General features: G+C 42.2%; 1 protein-coding gene across 1 annotated transcript; it reads left to right on the forward strand.

Annotated features, from left to right (window-relative positions):
• Positions 1-2,078: 2,078 nt before the first annotated feature.
• C1H12orf75 (chromosome 1 C12orf75 homolog) lies at positions 2,079-21,605 on the forward strand. Its single transcript, XM_075089374.1, has 6 exons — positions 2,079-2,637; positions 9,868-9,892; positions 17,128-17,163; positions 18,306-18,385; positions 19,186-19,226; positions 20,495-21,605. Exons 1-5 carry the CDS (start codon positions 2,079-2,081, stop codon positions 19,188-19,190), a joined length of 705 nt encoding a protein of 234 aa, XP_074945475.1. The 3' UTR covers positions 19,191-19,226; positions 20,495-21,605.
• Positions 21,606-22,757: the final 1,152 nt, after the last annotated feature.

Genomic DNA, 22,757 nt, shown 5'->3' on the forward strand with positions numbered 1-22,757 from the left:
AGCTGGGTAAGTTTTAGGTTGATTTAGGGAAAGAATAACAAAGTCTTTTCTCACTACACCTTCTGAAATACTTACCGAAGCTCACATCCATAAATCTCCCAGTCTTCTTCAGAGGAGATGGAGTACGGAGGGTGTGTGATGGCAGACACTGAAAGTTCGTCGATGCAGGGAGCACACTGCTTTGAGGACTCCATTCCTTTAATGTAAAACGTTCATTTAATGAACTTGCTTATGCGACTGTATTTTGCTACCAGTTATTTTCAGTAATAAAGTGAAATGCTCAGTTTGTGTAGAACACAGGTAAAGCTGAAACTAAAGCGTGTCTTCTCATTTGAAACATGAGGCACCTACAATACAGCTGCCAAGAGAGGAAGTTTGCCTCGGGGCCCTTCTTTTAAAAGGTTCAGGAGGGGCTGACTCATTACAATCCCAGACAGTATATAGAGGAATATATCACATGCCCTTTGTCCTAAGTCCCCTGGAATGGCTACTGGCTCCAGCTTTGGATGGGCGTGCTGGAAGTTTCTTACCTTCTTGAACCCAACGGAGCCCTTAGGGTGTGCACGCAGGGTGCTCAGCTTGCGTACAGTACACTGAACCTGTAAGATGAGTGAGAATGCTTTGAAGGAAGTGAAAGCATCCTTCTGTTATCTTTAGTGCTACCGCAGGTTTCTGAACCAGTCTCATATCTTCTCCTTGTGGCCAGGGCAGTGGCTCGGCGTGAAGGGATCCCCAGGGGGTTTTTGCCTCCCAGCTGTCTCTTCTAATATGTGAGGAGATGGCTCGGTTTCTGTGCTCACCACAACTGCTTCCTCCCAGGTGAACGATATAGTAAAAGCATGTTCATAGATTATTCCACAGTGTGGCAAATCTATAGTCAGTGTGGGTTGCTGGGACTTTTTTTTGGTTTTGTAAAAGAAAACCGTATGGGATCTTAAGCAGCATGTCTTTCAGCCTTGCTTTCAGAGCACTGTTTCTTCCTTCTTAACCCTGCCATTAAAAATTCACTTTGGACCGATGCTTGGCACTTGAAAGCTCAGCCTGAGGATTTATTTTTCTATATGCGATTTTCAGAAAAAGTCCCATTAAAAAGTGGTGGCTGTGAACCTTTGTGAGATTTTTTTCTGAAGCAAAACACACGCAGTTGCACTGCCTGTGTGCTTGGGGGCTGCTGGTGGTGAAGGAGGTAAGTAGCCGTGCATATGTGCCTGTTAGCACTGCCTTATTAAATTTTTAACTGATTGTTCAGGTTCAGGCAGCAGTTTGTCAGCAAGGAATAGGCAAAGACCCTGAAAATCCTGACTTTCTATAAATCTCATGAAAACAGGTGGCCAGCCAGAGGAGGCAGATGCCACAAATGCCCACCCTGCTCCGAGGTGTGCTCACTGCTGGTTAGACATCAGTGAGCCCATGAAGGTGTGCCTCCCCAGCGCATTAATTCGTAGGAGACTGCACATTGTTGACTCTGCTGCTTATGTTGCTGCTTGTTTTTAATATGTGCATTTGGGGAAGTCTAGAAAACTGTGATGTCTTTCTTTTCTTCTCTGGATAGACTGAAAGATCAGGCAGCAGCATTTTGTATCTGGTTCTTTTTTAGTAAAGACAGCTATCAGTCATGCAGCCATGGTGCTTGTAGTGGTGTTTATATGACACCCCTAAAATGTCTTTCTGAGCCCTTAAACAGATTTCTTGTAGCAGTAATACCTATCTAACTAGAGTATTTGTGATTGCATCTGGTTGTATCTATTGGGTTTCGGCTCCCTGGTCATTTGAGAGGATTGAGCAAGAGTAAGCCATCAAGGTTTGGAAGTATTTGATTTCTCTGTGTGGAAGAAAGGTTCGGGTTAGCAGAAAAATAAGTAAATTTTTTTTTTGAACGATACAAATAACTAAAAAAAGATTGCTTGCAGACTTTGTAAACTACTCTTGCAATTTTCTCAGTGCTGTTGACATAAATTGGGAAAAGGAAATCTGTAGCTTGTATCAACCCAGCGGGTCTTCAGTTTCACTGTCGTGTTTCTATAAGAAGAGAAAGACCGAAAGCAGCCAATAAATATTTGCTTAAAATAGCGAACTGGATGTTATTAAGAGCAGATGTAGGGGTCGCAGCCTGGTCCCCCGTCGTGAATGAGGGGAGTCCCAAAGCCGTCGTGAAACTCGTGGGGCGAGGGCACCTTCGCTGCCCAGGGAAGCTCCGCGCCTGCCGCCTACCCGTGAGGGTCCTTAGGGGTCCTGGGGGCTATGCCCGTGTTAAGCCTTATCTCCGGCTTAACAGCTCCAGCCCGGGGGACCCGGGGAAGGTATCCGGGGGGGTCAGGAGTGGCTTTCCCCGGGGACGGAGTGGAGGTGCAGCGACGGGCCGGGGCTGGCGCCGGCCGGCGGCGCTCGGGGCCGGCGGTTTCCCGGGCGATGGGTGGGGAGAGGAGGGAGAGGAAAAGGAGGAGGAGAAAGAGGAGGAGGAGGAGGAGGGGTCCCCGCGGCTTTATCTCCCACCCAGCTCCGCCTGCCGCCGGCTGCGTCCCCGCACCGCACCGCACCGCACCGCACCGCTCCGCTCCGCTCCGCCGGGCGCGGCGCCGGGCAGGGCAGCGCCCATGGGCTGCGGCAACTCCAAGGCCAGCGGCGCGGGCGGGCGAGGTAGGGCGGGGGCGGCGGGGGCGGCGGGGGCGGTGGGGCCGGGCGGGCGGGCGGGCGGCGGTGTGAGCATCCCCGCGGGCAGCCCTGCCGGGGGGCAGCGGGGGGCACACACCCATCCCGGTGGGGCTGCGTCCCCCCGCTTTGGGGGATGCCCGTCCGAGCCGCGGGGATCGCTGCCCGCGCTCCTGCAAGAGCATCTTTCCCGAGGCTGATCCGCTTGCCCGGGGTGGGGAGAGAGGGCGATGCGGCCCGCCAGGGCGCACCGGCGGCTTCGTCGTGCCCGGGTTGCCGTTAGGGTCACCGCCTCCACCAGTAGCTGTCCTGGGCACGGTGAGCCCAGGCCAGGAGCTGGACCTAAGGATCCCGCTGGGAGTGGAAGCACCATCCTCTTTGCTTCCCTATAAGGCCACGAATGCCACTTCTGAAATGAATTTGTGCCACTTCTTCTCCTCTGCTTGCCCGCGAAGTTGGAGGATTTTCCAAGACAGAGGTTTCTTGCATGTTAACTTGTACCACTGGCTGGCGCGTCCAGCTGGCTCCCTTATTTGTTCATTGTTATTTGCAAAAGAGATAAGATCTGGGAAGATGGTGCTGTTGTGCTCTTCCTGCCCCCAATCCCCACAAAAGAGGAAAGTACATGGAAATTGATAAGCAGACCTTCACCATATAATTATCAATATGAGCACTTCTCAATCAATTTTCATCCTAACTGCACTTGGCAAACATTGCCACCTGTTTCAGTATCTGTATTGTTATGGATACATTTGTTAGCTTCATAACCTCTTGAAAATGCACAGCAAAATAGTTTGGACAGTTGGAATCGCTGCGTCTCCATCTCTCACCGCTTTGACCTGCTCTACCCAGAGCTTCAGTGGTGCCTCCGGTGGTGGTGGTCCTGATGTGCTGAACTGGGCATATCTTGAAGTGTGAATGCTGATGGCTTCTCCAAGTTGTACGTATGTGTGTACGTTTGCGTGGTGTGTGGCTGGTTTTCCCACTAAGCCCTGCACTTCACACTTACAGGGGAAGGGGAGGCTTTTCTGTCATTATTGCTTACTTGATTTCTGTTAAATGATTATAAATTATGGTTTAGGTAGCATGTGTATCTATCAGAAGCCTCTCTCATCCATGAAGAATGCGCTGTATGAATTTGCTTGAACTTCCAGCACTCTTACTAGAGCTGTCCTGTTTGCATACATTAATTCTCTCCCACTAGTTAGTTGATTCCCACATTGCCGTGACTGGAAGTTGTTTTCAGTATATGACCAATGTAGCTTCATACTGCTGGGGTGACGCTTGTTTGCATCCCATTCCTGTTTGCTGGGTAGAAGCACCAGCGCAAGTATCAGAGAAGTTCGGAGGAAAATCTTGAGTTCATTATTACTGCCTTTGTGGTGGCTTCTCGACTAATGCTGGGCTGGCCACTCTGTGGAACTTGTACCAGGACACAAATGGGTCAAGGTCAAATAGACTAACTCTGACAGTGGTAGTATTTAGTGAATTACATTGAACTAAAATTTTGTTTGTTTAAATAGATGTGTCCACTGTTCCATTAAAGGCAGCTCTTTTCAACAGGTTTTTGGCTTGTAGATTCATAAGTTATTTTTACCGAAGGTACGGCCCCTTCAGTAGTTTAACTTACCTGTGCTGTTATTCCTAATACATTTGAACTTGCATTTTGTGGCAGCCTTTTGCATACTCTTTAGAAATAGTCCACAGTTCTCCAGTGGTTTAGAGCAAATAATAGCCAACAATGCCATGTAAAACACATAATTAGTATAATGGAATTATTACGCTTGCCCTGATAGACCTTTCCAAAGCAAATACAGCTCTGAAAAGTCCAGTTCTCACTTTCACCACTGTCAGTCAGGAATAACTCTATGCAGTCTGTGGTATTATAATAACCAAGAACTGGTAATAAAAGTAGGAAGTCACATCTCTACTATTTACTTTTTTCCATTTAGCATTCCTTACGAAGTGTGTCTAATAAAAATAAAATTATTTTATGTAAGGGAAGGAGAAGACGTACCATTTTTAATCAGAATTCTAGAGCTCTTAAGGAAAGTGTAACTCTCAATATTTTCCCAAAAGACGTGAATACTGTGTAAATACAAATTAATTTTGTGTCTTGCACAGCCTGACTACATCTTTAATGATAAAGTTATGACTATTCTACAGTCAGTAATGTCAAAGCTAGAGGTACATAACGTATAATTAACCTGTAACACTCTCTGTCATATTATATGACTAAGGATAATATTGTAGCATACTTCACAGAATACATTAGATGTGTGATGCTAGTCCCCATTTTCTTACTCTGGTAAAATTTCTATTGTTGCCTAACTCGATTTTTCCTAAGCAGGCGTATATGTAATGATAGTTCAGCTAATGGTATTATCTTCTGTTGCACGTCTGGAATGACATCAGAGGAGCTATCAGCTCCTCCAGGTCGGCGAGATCTAAACTAATAGACATGATCTAGAATAACATTTCTGTCTGTGGTGCAGTACTCCAGAACACCAATATAATTCACAGACTTCAAATTTTCCTCCCAGGGCATCAGACACTGGCAAAAGCTGAGAAATGGCCACTTCTGTTGTCTGAGTAAACTGATGTACACACATCCTTCTTAAATCGCCCAGCTATTTTACGCATTAACTATGGATTATATTTATTTTTTAGATTTCCCATTACCCATAGGAAGTTTTATTACCGAATTGCTATTTTTCCTGATGTTTTGCTAGCTCATTTTACATATCCTTCTTTCATGTTATTTCCTGGTATTTTAGAAGCTCAAAAATAGTTCTTCTTTTTTGGTCGTTTGAAAATACACCCTTCAACATTAATTTACTTTTTGTTCTGAGTTAAGTAATTTCCCTTCATTCTAGTGTTGCTTCACCAGCAATTTTTAACTGCTTCCTCCTTTCTATATCAATTGTGGTAGCAACAACAGCACCTTAAATTATGGTACTCCGTGGAGGCTGGCAGTCTAGCCTTAATTTAAATATACAGAGAAACTGTTAGTCTGTGGAGGGCTTCAAATACAGATTACGATGAAGGAGAACTTTCACACCAAGTTTAAGCAGATTTATTAACTTCAAGTTTGGTGGAATTCCCAGGAACCCATGCTGCTGTTCTATTTAAAATCCAACTGATTTTTAAAATTAGTGTTTGATCACATCAACTCTATGTACAACCTGCCATGTGATGAGTTGAAGAAGTAATCAATATGAAGTAAATTGATATAATTCTCTCCTTGGTTACACTGAGGCATAAAAAGAATAAATTAATTTATGTTAGGATTTGGTTCCGTATTGCTGTCTTTTGGAGCAAATCAGAAAGGAGCCTACATACATAATCTTAACTGTTGCATGCATGTATGCATGATTTTGAGTGTTTTATTTGCTTTTTGTAAAAATTTGAAGTATTTGCAATAAAATAGTGGAGGAAAATGTTAATTAAAAATTAATCGAAAAACATTTCGTAATCTGCTCTAAAGTCAGTTACTGGCATTTTTTGTATCCATGTTTTTATTCACGGAAGTGGTTGCCTCCCATCCTTTTTATGTTCTTCTGAAGTTTTTGTCTTCCACGTTCACTCATGATGCATTTCTCAGCACAGAGGAATATCGTCTGTGGCTGTCGATTTCTTTCAACCATCTTTTGCATTTGTCCTGAAATTACTGAAATTCTACAGGGTCACCAGTAACAAAGCTACGGTTGTTTTGAAAGTGCAAAACCCCTTCTTGCTGAATGGGAGATGCTTTGGGGTACGTTTTTGTCCTTCATTTGTGACTGTTTAAATGCTATGGGGTTTTTTTTGAGGGATCACAGCTCCGCTACTCTAGACAGAATGTTTTCCTTCTGTAAGCGCTCGGGCCCGGAGCAATGTATATCTGAATGTGCCTTGTTTGTTCTGCAGGCTATACTGCTCCTCCTCCTCCTCCTCTTCCTGCAGCTCTAAAATGCCCAAATGCCCCCATGGTCCTACTATATAGACAGTGTAAGCAGAGAGGTCATTCAGGACAACTCAGTACTGTCTGTTTTATGTGGATGCAGCTTTCTGGCTACCTCTCAGACTGTTGCTGAGGTTAGGCAGGGTTTGGAAAACCAAACCAACATGAGCCTGTTGAGACTAGAGCTGTAGGGTCAAGTTCTGCCCTTTTTAGGCCAAGCTGATATGGTGGGAAAAAATGGACTAGCGTTCAAATATGTGAGCCTTTTCTCAAGTCGTATTTCTAAAACATCATGACTCCGAGAGTGCTACGCCTTGCTGCTGTGGCGCGGCTATGCACTGTGTGTGAATCGGTGGTAAACAAGATTCTTTGGCTGAACTTCTGGCAGGAAGAACTTGAATAGCTATAAAATAATGTGTTGCTCACTAAACATGGAAGAGTTAAGAGAAATGTGTCAGTGAAGTAACAGGGGTGATGGTGAATGGATTGGACTTTAAACACAAACACGTCTGTACAAACTGAGATGTTGTTGGGTTCCTTGTGAAATAAAATCTATGTATAAGGAGTGTTCAGGCTCCCTAATGAAAAAAACCTCTGAGTTTTTACATAGGCCACCTAACTGAAGTGGTGTTCATTTGCAAGCTCAGAATGCTTCCATGAAGAAAACTGCTTTGTGAACTGGAAATACTTTCAGATCTATATTCAGGTACTCTAGTGGTACTTAAGTGAATTTAGACCATACTCTTGTTTCACTTCTGCTAGTGAAAATGAGGAATAACACCACTGAAATCAATGGAATCCCACCAATGGAAGTGAGGATAACCTGGTTCTTTGTGCTTATAAAACCAATAGAAAACAAACTATTTGTTTGTTTATTGTATGTATGTGTTTATTATACACAGTAAAAATAATATCTTAAAGACTGAATTTGTTTTTATCGTACGTAGTTCTCAATGTTTTTGTGTGAGGTGCATTTCAAAATGCTGCAGTGATTTTTCAGCAGTGGTACTGTCTCTATTATTCAAAGGAAACAAGTGCTGCCAAGTGTGAATGCTAGTGGCACATCTCCATTCATAGCTCTACGCGAAGCCCAACTTGATGGGTCTGACAGACAGCTCCTGTCCCCAGAGTGTGACTGTTTGTGTACCTTAATGCATTGAAGACAGGTTTGGCATTGAATATGGCCATGGCATTGAAGTGTGCCTCATGACTGACTGGGACTCGAGAATATCCACTGGGAAATGTAGTGGTACTGTAGGCACACAGTTCTTCTCTCAGCTAAGGTTTCAGTTTCTGTATTGAACGCTTTTTGCTTTTGGTCTGCTTCCTGGAAGGAAGGCATTAGTTTTTCAAATGAGGGTTTGAAGTGCTGAGACTTCAGCTCAGACTCCGAAAAAGCTTGGCAAAGGCCTCACAAAGGACTATGAACCTTTTTGGAGAAACAGAGTTTGTCTGCAGTGAGCTTAGGTTGAGAAAATGAGAAGGTCCTGGTTCTGGCACAGCAGAACAGGCACAGCACAGGAATCTTCTGGGGGGAAAAAAATCCTGCTAGCTACAGCAATGGAGCTAGGCTTTTCAAAACATGTGTTGTCTGAGGTGTTGCTGATGCCTAGGCTCTGTCTAAATGTGCAGGGTGGTGCCCTGAAGGTACATAGCTGAGCTGACTCTGAATTAACTAGCCTTGGTAACAGAAAATGTCTCCCTGCATCGGCTGAGATGGAGCTTGCATGCAGTGCCGCAATGCCAGCCTTCCACCTGGACACAGTTAATTTGGAGGGCTTATATGTAGCACTATGTAGACATGCCTATAGAGCCAAAAACTCTCAGAAAACTGCCTGGTAGAATAAAGTTTTAAAGTGATGACTTGAGCTTGTTGTGCATAAAGGTACTCCCTCCACCTTAATTAAGAGTTTCTGCTGGCACTGCTGTACTGAGATTTTGTTGGCTCTGGAAGCAATACTAACAAAATAAATGTGTACAGTCTTATACAAGTCTAGTCTACGTTGTTGCTGTGAAAAGGAGGGATGGTCAAGCCATAGGAATTGGCAGTGATATTATGTTCCAAGAGTTAGCTGAAAAGGGAGATGTTTCCTGCCATCCAAGCCATCCATTCAGGTAGACAGCGCTGGAAGGCTTTACAGGATTGTTTCTTCCTCTCCGCATTTCAAATAAGGATGCAGAAGGCATATTCTTACACATCAGAGTGAGACAAAAGATATTTGCTATTTATGGATGTTTTTCAGCAGCAAAAGTAAAGTTTTTCAAGAAATGAAGTGCTGTGGCCGAAAAAACCCCAACCTACCTCCAAACCCACAAAAATCTTTTGGATTGACAACTGTAGTCTCTTCAGAGTGAGCTCAGATAACCTCTTAGAGCTAAGTGCTGGGAGGATAAGGAAAAGGTGAAGTGAAAGGTTTTCTAATGTCTACTCTAGCTTGCATAATTAATAGAAGGGATAATTTGTTGGTTACTCAGGTGAATGATATACCAGCAACAGCAACATGGCATTAATAACTTAGGAGGAACAGGAAAGAGTTTGTACCTGAGCGAATGTTCCTCTCCCAGCAAGAAGCATCTGAGTCACCAAAAAAAAAAAAATAAATAAAAAAAAAAATCACTGAGATCAGACAGCCAGGTCGTAGCTTTTGTCTTTTTGCTTTTTTGTTAAATAGCAAGATGAATTAAGGGGTCGTTGATCTCGTCAGATGTCTGGGGCTTTGGATGGATTGTGTCCCAATGTTTATATTAGTTCTGTCTAGTTGTTTTATAAAACTTTGTTTATCTGGCAGGAAGAATGGAGCAGCATTTTACACATGTAGTGCCAAGTCTATAACTGAATCAAATGGCATGTGCACAAAATAAACAGGCTTTCAGGAGTAACTGCTTGGTTAATTGTGCCAACTTTGTAGCAGACAAAACCACCAGAAGACTGAGGAAAGTGAAGCGTATGAAATTCAGAAAGATGAGTTTTATCCTATGTTGCCCTCATCCTGAGTGACTGTAGCTGGGCACTGGTCCACAGCAGCATCATTTCCACCCACTGAGAATCTGGCCCAGATCTAAGCATGATAGACTTCAGGTATACTATAGATAATCATTAAGGATAAACTAGACAATCATGAGAAACCTGTTCTCTGACAATAGAAAATTCCTGTTGCTATTTCTGTGTTGTTTAGGATGGAAGGGCAGAAAATGCTTACTGTACTAATGGTTGGTTTAGAGGATTATGCCACTCTCTTGTAAACATGCACCTTTTTTTTTTTTCTTAATTCTAGGTGCCACGGGGACTACTAAAGATGTGTAAGTACTTACTCTACTCTTTCAAATATGTAACCCTGGACTTACCTTCAGTTCTTACCGATTTCCTACTATTCCTACTACTATTCTAGTAGTAATGAATGGGTTCTAGCATAGTAGAATTCTAGAATGCTACTATTCCTACTAGCCTTATGCTAGATTTGGTCATACATGATTCATCTGGCTCCTAACATATAATCAACACCACCAGATGTTTATTGTCTTTAGTGACAGCTTCCATCTCCACAAAACAACATCATGCCTTGTTTACTTTTCTACAGATTGCTTCCTTTGTAATTTCTTTAACAGAAGTGTCTTTTCTCTGCTTCTGTTGAGAGAGTTGTCTCCCAGAAGTGGTCATTTTACTTCAGACTACTCTTCCCTGTCACATACCAGTACACCTTTTTCCAAAGGCCATGTCATTGTATGAGGCGCCCACATAAATTTCCACCAAGCCCTGTGAAAGATTTAAAGAGCCACTGAGGATAATTTCCCCCCTTTCCAGGAGACCCAGTAACCCCAGTAACCCATCCAGACTTCCTTTTCCAAGTACCCACTTAGATGGGTACTCCACCTAGACAGTTCTCTAGTCTCCTCTTTCTCTCCCTTATCTTTGATGCTGACTAGCAGAGGGCAGCCCTACCCATCCTGTTTTTCTCTAAATGTGTATCATGGTTTAGCCCATCAGCAACTAAACACCACACAGCTGCTCGCTCACTCCCCCCACCCCAGTGGGATGGGGGAGAGAATCAGAAGGGCCAAAGTAAGAAAATTCGTGGGTTGAGATAAGAACAGTTTAACAATTGAAATAAAACAGTAATAGTAATAATAGCAATAACAATAATAATATAATGAAAAGGAAAATAACAAAAGAGAGAGAGGTGAAACCTCGGGAGGGGAGAAAAACCAAACAGAAGTGATATAACTGCTTACCACCCACTGACTGATGCTGCCAGTCCCCGAAGAGCAATCACTGCTTCCCCTGGCCAGCTCCCCCCAGTTAATATACTGGGCATGATGTCACATGTCTCCATCCCTGGAAGTACTTAAAAGAAGGATAGATGTGGTGCTTGAGGATATGGTTTAGTGGTGGACTTGGCAGTGATAGGTTACTGGTTGGACTTGATGATCTTAAGGGTCTTTAACAACCTTAACGATTCTATGATTCTATGATATGGAATATCCCTTTGGTCAGTTTGGATCAGCTATCTTGGCTGTGCCCTCTCTCCATCCATCGTCTTCTACACCCAGCAGAGCATGGGGGGCTGGAAAAGTCCTTGACTGGTATAAGCACTACTTAGCAACAACTGAAACATCAGTGTTTTATCAATATTATCTCACACAAAGTAAAAAACACAGCCATACACCAGCTACAGTGAAGAAAATAAATGCTATCCCAGCTAAAACCATGACAATGTGGAAGGTCTGAACCTCTGTTGTCCTGTTGCCCCCTCCAACTTCTGGTTTTCAGAAAAGCAGCAGCAAAAGATCAGCCTTTCTCAGCCCATTTTTCATCTGCTGATGCAGAAATGTGCAGGAACAGCTTTATTCATCCATAAATTTATTTTGCTATCAAAGGAAACATTAAAGATGTCCTCTAGAGATCTTGCCTCCTTCTATTTCATATAATTGGTATTTGCCACTAGAGTTTGAGACTCAGGAACCTGGGAAAGATTTTCATGTTATGCAATAGGAACATTCTTCAGTTTTATTTACTTCATTTAGAATAACTATTCTAATTAGACAGAGGAATCCTGGTGTAGAGGTGAGGGATGTCAAGTCAGATAAACAAGTGGAGAGAATAGCTTAACAACAGGCTTGTCCTTGCTATTACAGAGCACAGCTGAGAACTAAGGACAGGTCTCAATTGGCAGATGAACATTGTTGTCACAGATACTCTTGAGATCTATGTTACCCATGTAGTCTGTTTGCTGGGTTTGCAGTGTCAGACAATAAATTACAGAAGGCAAACTTAGGAGGAACCTCTTTTTTATACAGCCTGCAGCATCCATGCATGCCCTCAGGACTTCTACATATACAAACCCACTATTTTTTATGTCTGTTAGGCCTTTTTTTTTGTTGTTTATTTTAGGTAATTTAAGTCTCTTAGAACTGCATCTCTCTCTGTCTCTGCTCTTTAGTAGTTTTAAATTTCAGAATTGCAAACACTGTTAAATTATGAATTTGGTAGGCACATTTCTGTGCTTGAAGGTATGGGTATATGTAGAACTGTGTTTAAGTGTGTGTAAGCATTTGTAGGGCCAGGCTTTAGAAGTTAAACTGGGAACATCCTACTTTTTAATGTTAGATCATCTGTCATGTTTCAAAAAGTATTAGGATAACTTAGGAAAAAATAATTACTAGTGCAGACTTCAACAAAGGGAAAGGGTCAATCCTGGAACCATTACTCATTCAGATAAGTATAGTAGAGCCAGCCGAACAACCTGTGTGAGTAATAGCATGGTTGAGCCTTCTGTCAGACATTAGAAACACAGATCTGTTAATGAGAAACGGCAGTGATGACCCGAAAAGTCCTAAATCAGTCATGCTAACATACAGCAGCAGATTTGTACAAAGGAAGTAAAATACCAGAAAAATTATTCTAGTTTCATGGAAGTTAACAGATTTATATTAACTAACATTATAGATCCACACAAGCTTTTATTTTACACCTTTTCACTTCTATCAGCTAAAGATTAAAAAAAAAAAAGCCAATTCTGTTTAAAAAAAAAGATCTGAATTTTTTTGCTGTTAAATTTCAGTTGTATTGACTCTGGTCCAGAAAAGCATTTAGGTGTGTCCTTACTGACATCATACTTTTTGATACAGAGTATGCTTATTCTAACTCAAGGGTTTTCTTGTTTCTTGACTGCAACCCATTGCCAAGGCACCAGCACCTCCTGGAGTGAGCAGCCAGCTGGAAGAAAGGAGGGCTGGATCCTGCTCTGAGCCTTCCTGGGTGGCCGCGAGAAAGCTGCTTTGCCCTCTGGGCCTTGAGTTTCTCCACCAGTAAGATAGGGATGATGATATGATCTTCCTACACAAAGTGTTGTGAGACTGAAGGGCGCATGGCGACAAGAAGGACGTATGGTCTGGGAACATGATCTCTCCCTGTGTACTCTAAACCTCAAAGTAATGCTGAATCTGTCGGCCAGCTTTAGCCAACATTCCTGCCCCACTAATAAAGAGAAGTATGTCACTGTTAACTGGAAAAGCTTAGATATGGGAGGGGTAAAGTATATGCTAGAAAATAACGCAATGCCTGTGATATCCAGAATGCGGCTAAGCTCAGAGGAAGTTTAGCAACATTAGGAAGGAAAGGACACAGCACTTCAAGCCTTTTTCAAGATATTGGGGAGAAATCCATCATATACAAATGACAAGCCCTTGTTCCGAAGAAATGCTGAGAAACTGAGAAGTAGTCTGTCACTTGTGCAAAGTTTAGTGAATAATTTCTGTGGGACTACAGAACATGGCTAGAAAGAGTCTATATAATGCTCAGCACGAACAGAGTCATAAAAGCTGAGGTAAGAAAAATGTGGATGGAATGAATTAATGTGAGTGCCTGTCATTTAATATTTAAAATATTATGTGAAAAATGGCAGCTTCTTTTATCATCAAATGGACATAGGACTGATGGATGTAAAAACTGACAGTTGAACCAAGAATATTTTTCAGACTTCGGAGGGTGACAGGGAGCCTCTTGGGATAGACAAATCCTTACCAAAAGAAACATTTATGCTAGCTGAAAATAGAATGCCATTTTGTGGATTTGCTGTTAAATCTGCCTACCACAGATTTTACCACTACAGGACTCCACCCATGCTACCTGCTGAAGAACGTGCTCTCAGTTCCTCTGCAGTAGATGTCAACAACAACTGAGGGAAGATGCAGCAACACAGTAGCAGATTAGTACAAAGCACATTGGACTGCTAAGTTCCTTTTGCCGTCTATTCCTGGTGCAGAAAAGCTTATCCTAGCTTGCTCTTCCTGGAGGACTCCATAAATGGAGATATTTAAAGATATTTTTTATGCTAGATTCTTCCTTCACCCCTGACATAAGAAAAAGCTAAAGACACACGGGAGGTAGGGAGGGAGAGAGAAAGGGTGTGCTGAACTCCCGTATCCCCACACCCTCTTGGTGAGTCTGGGAGATGTGGCAATGGGAGCACTGCCAAAACCAGAGGATCTTCTTTCCATTCTCATTTCCACGTGTGGCCATTGCAGCCCTGCTCCCCCAAGCCACCTGTGTTCACCCAGCCTGGGCACAGAAGTTGCGCCTTCTGCAATGGCTTAGCTGGCATTTGGACATTTGATCATATGAAATTAGTGGATGCGTCTCAAAATGGGGCCTTAAGCTACAGTGTGTGAAGGCAAGAGGTGTGTGAACGTGCGTAATGCATTAACTGGAGCAGCACTCCTTCCCATGCTGCTTAGAAAGGAGACCCCAGAAAGGAGTGGAAAATGGCTTCTTCCTTAGGTGCCATCACCAGAATTTTTCTCTCTTTTCCCTCTCACACATGTTCCTCCTGTCTCTGCTCACCAACTCTTTCCTAGCAGGGCTACAACCGATTGCACCCAGTCATCACCCAGCTCAGGAGCTGTGGCCTGTACAAACCCAGGTTATATTTGCTGTTGTGTGTTTAAGGGAAAAGGTATTGCAAAATTAGACTTTGATTTGTAGCTGTTAAGAGGAAAGAAAGCAAGCAAAATGTTTAAAAAAACCTAGTCTGCTTAATCATAGACCTGGATAATTTGTTTTGGTGAGAGAATGACAGTAATGGTCCAGTGATGCCCTGTTACAAAACGTTTCTAGAACAGAAGAAAATAGCCCTGTTGCCTAGTAGAGGCTTTTTAAAAAAAAACAACAATCCAAACATTGACATTAATTTCCTGTTGGACAATATTGATTATTATTCTTACAACTCCATTTTAGAGGCTTTGAGATGCGCATGAGGTTGCCAGTGCTTTTAAAGGATTATTTTCTCTGGATAATGGTTAATCTGGATTATAGAGAACGTTTCCAGTTGTATGAGAAAATCAGTCCTGTGGCACATTCAATTGGTTCAATGGAAACACTGTTTGTGATCTTTTGGCACCCAAAGTCCCTTTCTTAAAGTGTTGTCATTTTTTTAAAAAAAACAAAACTGAAAATACAGGGCTCATTTCTACCCACTGATATACACAGTCTTTCCACTTTCTTCAGCTGGAATTGACCCACACGAGGGCAGAGCAGCTTAAAAGTCCTCAAGGAAAGTTATTTATGCATTTTCCAGCCACGTGTGTGAGGACTGCAAGGTGGGTTAGGCTACGTAGGGTCGGAGGAGATGGGACATGCCTTCTGAAATGGCACTAGCTCCTCCTGGGAGGAGTGGCAGGAATGCCAGAGAATGAGGAGTTTATTGCTCCATCTCTTTTGAGTAGTAAGATGTAGGCAAAGACAGCAGACGAGGAGGCTCACCCCACTCAGTGCTATGCCTCGCATGAATATCATTTAGCAAAAATGCAGCATACTTAAAATTACCCCAAACCTTTACTATTAAAAGGACCTGTGTAGCCTTATTTTGTGGTGATGCAGGAAGGATGGTTTATAACATTCTGCCACTTAGAAAGATCAGTGTAAGATAATTTCCAACTAGTAGCGGTATTTTTAAGGAATTTGCTACCCTCCCAGAAGAATGCTGACTGAGGTTTAAGGAGCATTTTCTTGCATTTACGGCTGCATCTTGCTACGAGCATTCTGCACTTTGGGCCAAAATGCCATTGACTTCAGGGGTCAGTAATGGCATACAGCCCTGATGGTTAAAGAGTAGGCACATCTACCTCTCAGAATAAATAAATTACAATAAGAAATGTCGTATATTATTGTTAAATATCATAGTTCAGAAATGCCTTTCAAGGCTACAGAATGGATTTAGCCTTGACGCTGGGTAAAAGCCAGTTCTCAGTTTTATTGCCTGGGGAGCAGATCAGAAATTCATGGATCAGCTCATGATGGGAGTATCTTTGCATTGCCCTCATAGTTCAGGCAACTGGTCCTTCAATGGGAACATCCAGCTGAGAATATCTGTGTGAATGGCCTGTGCATGAGCACTTCCACAGCAGAGCCCGCCTTGGGTCATGGTGTCCCCTTCGCTGTTGGCAGCCTTCCCTGGGCACCGCTGCGGCCATATCTCATGGCTCCCTGAGTGGCTACAGTGCGGGACTCGTTCTCAGGCAGGTGTCACAGTTGCCCCTGGCTGTAGGGAGGGAGTGAAGGATGTCTGTGGATTTAACAGCACTCAAGTTATTTTGCCTCTATTTTTATCGCTGGGTAGGTAGTTTGCAGCTGCTGCCCCAATCCATACCCAGCCATGCAAGCAGAGCTCCAAGTCCAGATATTTAATCGAAGGTAGGTGAGTGGTTTGTGTAAAGAGTGACACTGGGGCACAGACAGACAATGAGGCACAGACAGAAACTGCAGCACAGGCACTATGCCCTCAGGGAGTAAGAATAAAATTGTCATTGTTTCCATACTACATTTGCCTTCACATTGATGCCACTTACTTTACCCCCTGCCCCGCTTCAGCTATGCTGGACAGTATTTCAGTGGGGGGAGTCAAACCACAGTGAGTCGTTATCAACCTACAGACTGACCTGTGATTTTATCCTAAAGGTAAAAGAGAAGTAATTGCCCATTTATAAAGGATTAGTAACAGTTATTTGATTTGCTAACAACTCTGACTCAGGAATTGCAGTTCCTCATTTTATGAAGAGGTTCTGTAACGTCTTTTGGCACAGCTGCTGTGAAAGTTTCTCTTTCTTCATCCTCATTCTCATGCAAGCGTGGACCGCCAACCCCTGCCAGTCCTCTTTTGGTGGAAGAGAAGCCCTGACTCACTCCTGTTATGTGCAGTCTTCATGTTCCTGTTATATATGGAGCAGTGTGGGGACTCACTCAGGAAAAGTGTTAATTTACCTGTTTCAGCTCCCAAATCTATTTCAGGCATCACTGGTGGGGGTCGTGAAAACTAAGCTGCATCTATTCTCAATCATTTTCTTCCTTCTGTACATTAGATTGGAAAATTATCACTCTTTTTTGTGCCTGTGTGAATACTTTATTGAACTATGGATGACCTGAATTAAACTGGCATCAGTATTAATCCTCTTCTTCCCTTGCTCGTGAACCTACCCAGATGGTGAGGGAGTGTCTGAAAGAAACAATCTGCTCATGTGCTTTATATCTTTTGACGTTACAGAGCAGAAGAGTCTGTATCAGATGATGACAAAAGAAGGTAGGTGCTATACTGGGACTGGCTTTATTTGCAATAGGCTGTAGAAAGTTCTGTTGCCAGATGTACATCCTTCCTTTCCTCCTCCTAATTCCCAACAACACCACCAAAACAGAGAAAAAGAAAAAAAGAAAAAGAGAGGAGGAAATCTCACTCAGAGCCCAGTATTGATGAGTCCCCGCCACGCCATTCGTGAGTTGGGAAGGGGGGAACTTTGTGGCAAGAAGAGCACATTACCTCACAGCTGTAGGTGATGTGCTCTATAAGGGCCAGTGGCCTCTGCCTTCACCCCAGCCCTGCCACAGAAGATGGCATTAGCACCTGTGGAAGATCTCCACTGGGCTAGAAATCAAAGAAAATGTGACTCATCAAACAAATCAGAAATCAACTCAGAGCCTGGGGAGCTGGAGGCAGTGTGATTCTTCTGGCACCTAATGGGGCAGAGCAGTATAATGGGAGTCTCTACAAGTAGCTCCAGGCACAACAGAGGCTCTTAAGGACCCGCTTTTTCACTTCTGCATCAGTCCCTGCTTTTCATATCGGCCTCAGAGCCAGAAAATATGCTCTGCAAGGCCACGAAGGGGAGAGGATTGGGCTATGAAAGTTCCTAACACTCTTGTGCTCCTTCCTGCTAATGGTTTTCTTGAAGTGTGGCCTAAGCAGGGAGATCCAGGTCCTATTTATTAATGAGGAGAAGTCAAAGTGCTCTTTAATTGGTGTGCATTGTTTGAAGTGAGGTGCTTCAGTGGTCCCAGTGTTGAACATTACTATCAGATTGGCTCTGCCCTCAGCTGGATATATTTGGTGTCTAGAAGACGTTGGGCCAGTGGAGTTTATTGTCAGAACACAGTTGGGATTTAATGAAAAATATTAGGAACTTGAGTGAAAAATAGCTCCTTTCACAGGCCTGGGTCCCACTTAAGAGTAATAGCTAGCTTCAGGGTTTTTTTGCCTGGCACCATATTAACAAGCACGTGGCACTTAATAGCCATGGGAAAGGATGGCTCCTCTGAGGATGCTTGTGCAGAGATGCCCTCCTCTCTGACCATCCATGGTCTTTATAATATTGCTGTGTGATGTTGACTTTATAGGGAGAAGTATTACAATTAAGCTCTGATGTCTCTTCTATTGTTTCGTTAAATCAGGAACTATGGTGGCGTGTATGTTGGCCTGCCGTCAGACGCGGCTGCCATGGTTTCCAGTCAGACAAAAACTGCACCGAAAGGTATTGGAAGGTTGCGTATTGCGTTTCTCCTGCTTCCTCAGTTTAACTTTATCTAGTAGGATGTATTTCCTTTAAAAATCAATTATTATTTCAGACAGACTGGCTAGCCTTGGAGCCTCTTAAGGCAGAGGGGCTATTTATAATTGTTACAGTGATTTTTCCCATTTATTTAAATTTTAACACACTTACTTTTGCAGAAGGATCCTAGAGCAGATGCTGACAATGTGGTACATTGTCTTCTGAACAGCTTCTCCACACTCTGAGAGCTCTGAGAATTCAAAGAAAACAATACCCTGTTAGGAGTAAGAGGCTGCGATAGATGCATTTGCAGAGCCTCGGTGCTGTTTTTAGTTCTGAAGGTGTTTACTTGTGTTGTGGTGAATTCCAGTAATAACAGCTAGTAAGTGCTTGCTTTCAGGTTTATTTTTGTTCTTATATGAAACATAGTGCAAACTCTTTCTTTTCCATGTGGTGTTTTCTAACAGTGGGAAAAAGCATTAGGTTTAGAGGTACTTTATAGACAAGTCATAAACATATTTATGAAATAATGTAACAATTGGTTAGATTTAATACAACAAAATGCTGCTGCCACATGCATATACCACAGAGGTCAGCCACTAACTGGTGCTTCCAAAATTCGCTGCAAAACAAAAAAATGAAGAAAAGTAACACTATTAACCATAATAATAGTGGCTGGATTTGGAACAGTGGTACCTTTGTTGCATTTTTTTTTAAAACGTTCTACATTAGTGATGCGTTACAACATTTTAACCGTCTTTACCTTTTGTTTTCTAATTAAGATTAAAACGAAATAAACACATCAAGATCCAAACAGCTGGAGGTACAGTATGTCTTAACTGGTGTTATGTGCTTGGCATGTATTAATTGAACAGAAAGAAGGTGCAATGCTCCCTGTGCTGCATTCAGGTGGTCTGGGAATTGCCCAGTTACTTCTCCAGCTGCAGCATAACCCTTCTAAAGGCTGGACCAGGGGTCAGTTCTCAGTGGTGCAGATGTAAATTGAAAATAGAGTAAATTCACCTTCCTGGTGACTTGGTATTAAGACCTCCCATGAGAGGTGAGGTGCGTAAGCAGTGCACAGACCAGCATCTGTAGAGATAAAATGTTTCCCAGGAACAAGTAGTTTGCAGTTAGAAAACATCCTCTCCATTTTGGGGAGGACCTTGAGGACCAAAGTGTGGCACCCACTAAGTAAAGTACTGGAGCTTTCCTCTTGCTATGGGTATGGGAGAATCTCTGGGGCTTTGTTCTTCGCTGGCTAGAACAGGACAGTGAAAATTTATAGGCTCTATTCCTGACTTAAGAGTTTCAACTAACTAAAAAAAAAGTCCTTTGCAAGTTTATGTCTGAAGAAAAATAAAACAAGCTAAGTTTCCATTCAGAATTTGAACTGAATAAACATTAACAAATTTCAAAATGGAACAGTTTTGGTGTCTAGCCAGTGGGGGCTGGGGCAGGGGAAGCTGCCAATGCTTTCCATAGGAAGAAGAACCCTTTTTTAATTTAGGTGAAGAACCATAAACAGTTCTGGCTGGTCCTGGTGCTGGACGCAGGCCCAGTAGAGCAGAACATACGTACACTGATTATATACAGGGAGACCTGCAGCTGGTCACCATGCCTAATTTCAGTAACCTGGCTGAGATGTCTAAGCTAGGGATACTGTCACCCTAGACCTCTGCAAGACTGAAGCACCTTCTTGAGGTTGCAGCTTTCCATCTGTGGTTGATGACCAGAGCCTGGGTAAATTACGTCCTTGTCTAGGTGCTGTAGTTAAATGCCTGAGGTTGGGTAGAATCAATCACTTGACGTTTTTGATATTCAACATAGTTGAAAGTGCACTTTGCCTCCATTGGTACAAGATCAGGGCTTGGCTGCTGACTTCAGCTAAAAAACACTTAGATGAGCACCTTTAAATCTGCAAAGGGTCCTGTGAGCTCCATGAGTTTATGGGCATTTGTGTCTGGAGGGCATAGACCACGAATATCTAAGCTTCTAGTGATGACCTAGTTTGCTGGTTTATGTGTAGAGTGTTACTGTATTGCTTTACCTGTCCAGCTAAGTCTGGTTTTTCCTTTCTTTTTTTTGCAGTCTTCTACTAAGACCAGTTGCCAGTGCTTTAGAAAGAGTTGACTTTCTGCTGAAGATTTTTATATTTATGTAGCCTTCCGGAGAGCAAGAATAATCAGAGCACCAAAAAAATCTAAACTGTTGCAAGTTCCAACTACGGGTAAAGCTTGAAGTACAGCGTTGAATAAGTTTCCTATGATGGTTGCATTATGGAAACCTCCTGCTGTTCTCCAGTGAAAAGTGAAGTTAATGAACTCATGGTGGATGTTTCTGTACAAGAGCTAACTTTGATGATCTGCAACTTATTTCTTTGTGGCCATATTGCAGATTTCATCTGCTACGCTTCATATATTTTCTCCAGCAATTTTTGATAGATTTTTATATAGAAAATCATTACTACTGTCCACTTAATAGTTCCTATGGTAGGTTCCTATAGATTAATTGTTTATTTACTTCAGAGTAATATATTTGACAGGTTTGCATCTTTTTGGTAATATTGCAAATTTTAATATTTTTGCTGTGAAAACTTAAGAATAGGATGAAATAAGCATAAGACCATCAGGTTCTTTATAATTACTACTGTCACTTTTATACAGTGAGACAAATGTTAGTGGTTGGTTTTCACCTTTTAAGAAGTTATTACTCAAGGAAATTTATTTAAATAAGAACAATGTACTTCATCATGGTATTTACATGTCTGTTTTTATTTTCTTGAGCTTTATCTCTTTGATAAAGCATTACATGGAAAAAATACTAATGATCCAAACTGTTACATTATGTCTTCCATTCTGTGTAATACTATAATGGCATTTCCTTGCATAAGCATGAAGTGATAGTATTTTCAGAGATAGTGGGACTACACTGCCGTGCTGCATCCTCCTGAACTATAGAGGATTTTTGATCACTATTAGAGTTTTGTGTCCCTGACTCATCTCTAAACATCTCCAGTATGGCAAATTGTAACAGAATGAGTGTTGTTATCACTTTAGCAAAATTGTTATATTAAATAACGGATGGGAGGTTTTAAAATTCGTGAAGTTTATAGCAACTGTAGGTTTCCCACAGAACATAAAACAGATTGTACATTTCCATGTGGCTGAACAAGTATTTAAATTATTAAAGCCTTTTGCATAATTGTTTAGTCAAACTTTTTTTAATAGGACACAATATACCATACACTTTAAACAAACAAATAAACAAAGAATCCCCAACCCACTCCACATGAATGTATTACTGTAGATTAATGACCACTTTTAAAACTAAAAGAAAAAAGCAAAACAGAAAAGTTGGACATGAAAAAGTAAAACACTGTGAACCATGAGCTGCCCATTTCACTGATATCTATTAAGACCAATGAACAATCATTTCCAGAAACTTGCAGCTCTGGCTTTAAAATAAATGGTAATTTGTTTGGTGGGAGGTCTGTAAAAAGAAGTATTTAAAAATATTCCTTGCTGGTCCTCTTTTAATTATTTTTGACGTTATTTACTGCTATTCTCTAGAAATCTGCTACTTGGGTTATCAACGATTTCAGGCTTCCAGCTCCAGAAGACAAATACACATCTCATGCTTGACCCCATCAACCTTGAACCAAGATGAAATAAGCTTGAAGATTAAGAGGTGGTGTTAAAATATCTCAGTATGAATGAATGCCTGTAGATTACATCTGCAGAGTCTTGTTCTTGCATGCCAAGCTGATGAGAACTCAAATAGCAGTGAGTAATAAACATGCAGGTTTGATTTCCACCTGCTTCCCGTAGCATAACGGTGTAGTTTCCACATCATATGTTCCACAAATGGTCTAAATGGTCTGCACAGCACTGTTTTATTTAGTATAAAAGATTAGATCCATGCCTGACTTGGTCACGATTGCCCTTCCCAAAGCAGAAAAACCATCAGTCATCCCGGGACACATCATAGTTCAGCTAGTGCTTGAAAAGCCAAATGACGCCAGTTATCTCCCAGTATTTTGTCTGCTTCTAACCTTCAGTTGCCGGAAAGTATAATCAGAAAGGTGGACAGGGCTAAATTTTAACATCTCTTGTTCTGCTACTGACATCTGAATCCCCATGTGTGGGCTGGGGAAAGAAAGAGGTGATCTTTAATGAGTATCTCCTAGCAGTTGTTGTTGGGGCAGTTGCAAAGGGTACTTTTTCTTGGTTTATGTCATTGCTTAATTTTTCCTGTGCAGACCTGCAGAGAAGTGTGGAGCACTTTGCAGAATTGGCCTCTTAATGATTCATCCGCTGAATATGTGGGAGGTATGGTAGTTTCTTTATATTTT

The sequence above is a fragment of the Phalacrocorax aristotelis genome, chromosome 1 (assembly GCF_949628215.1).
Source record: "Phalacrocorax aristotelis chromosome 1, bGulAri2.1, whole genome shotgun sequence".
Classification (NCBI taxonomy): Eukaryota; Metazoa; Chordata; class Aves; order Suliformes; family Phalacrocoracidae; genus Phalacrocorax; species Phalacrocorax aristotelis.

Coding starts and splice junctions, on each gene's coding strand:
- C1H12orf75 (XM_075089374.1), top strand. CDS start 2,079: ATGTTATTAAGAGCAGATGTAGGGGTCGCAGCCTGGTCCCCCGTCGTG. Junction 9,893..17,127: donor ACGGGGACTACTAAAGATGT/GTAAGTACTTAC, acceptor TTGACGTTACAG/AGCAGAAGAGTCTGTATCAG. Junction 17,164..18,305: donor TCAGATGATGACAAAAGAAG/GTAGGTGCTATA, acceptor TCGTTAAATCAG/GAACTATGGTGGCGTGTATG.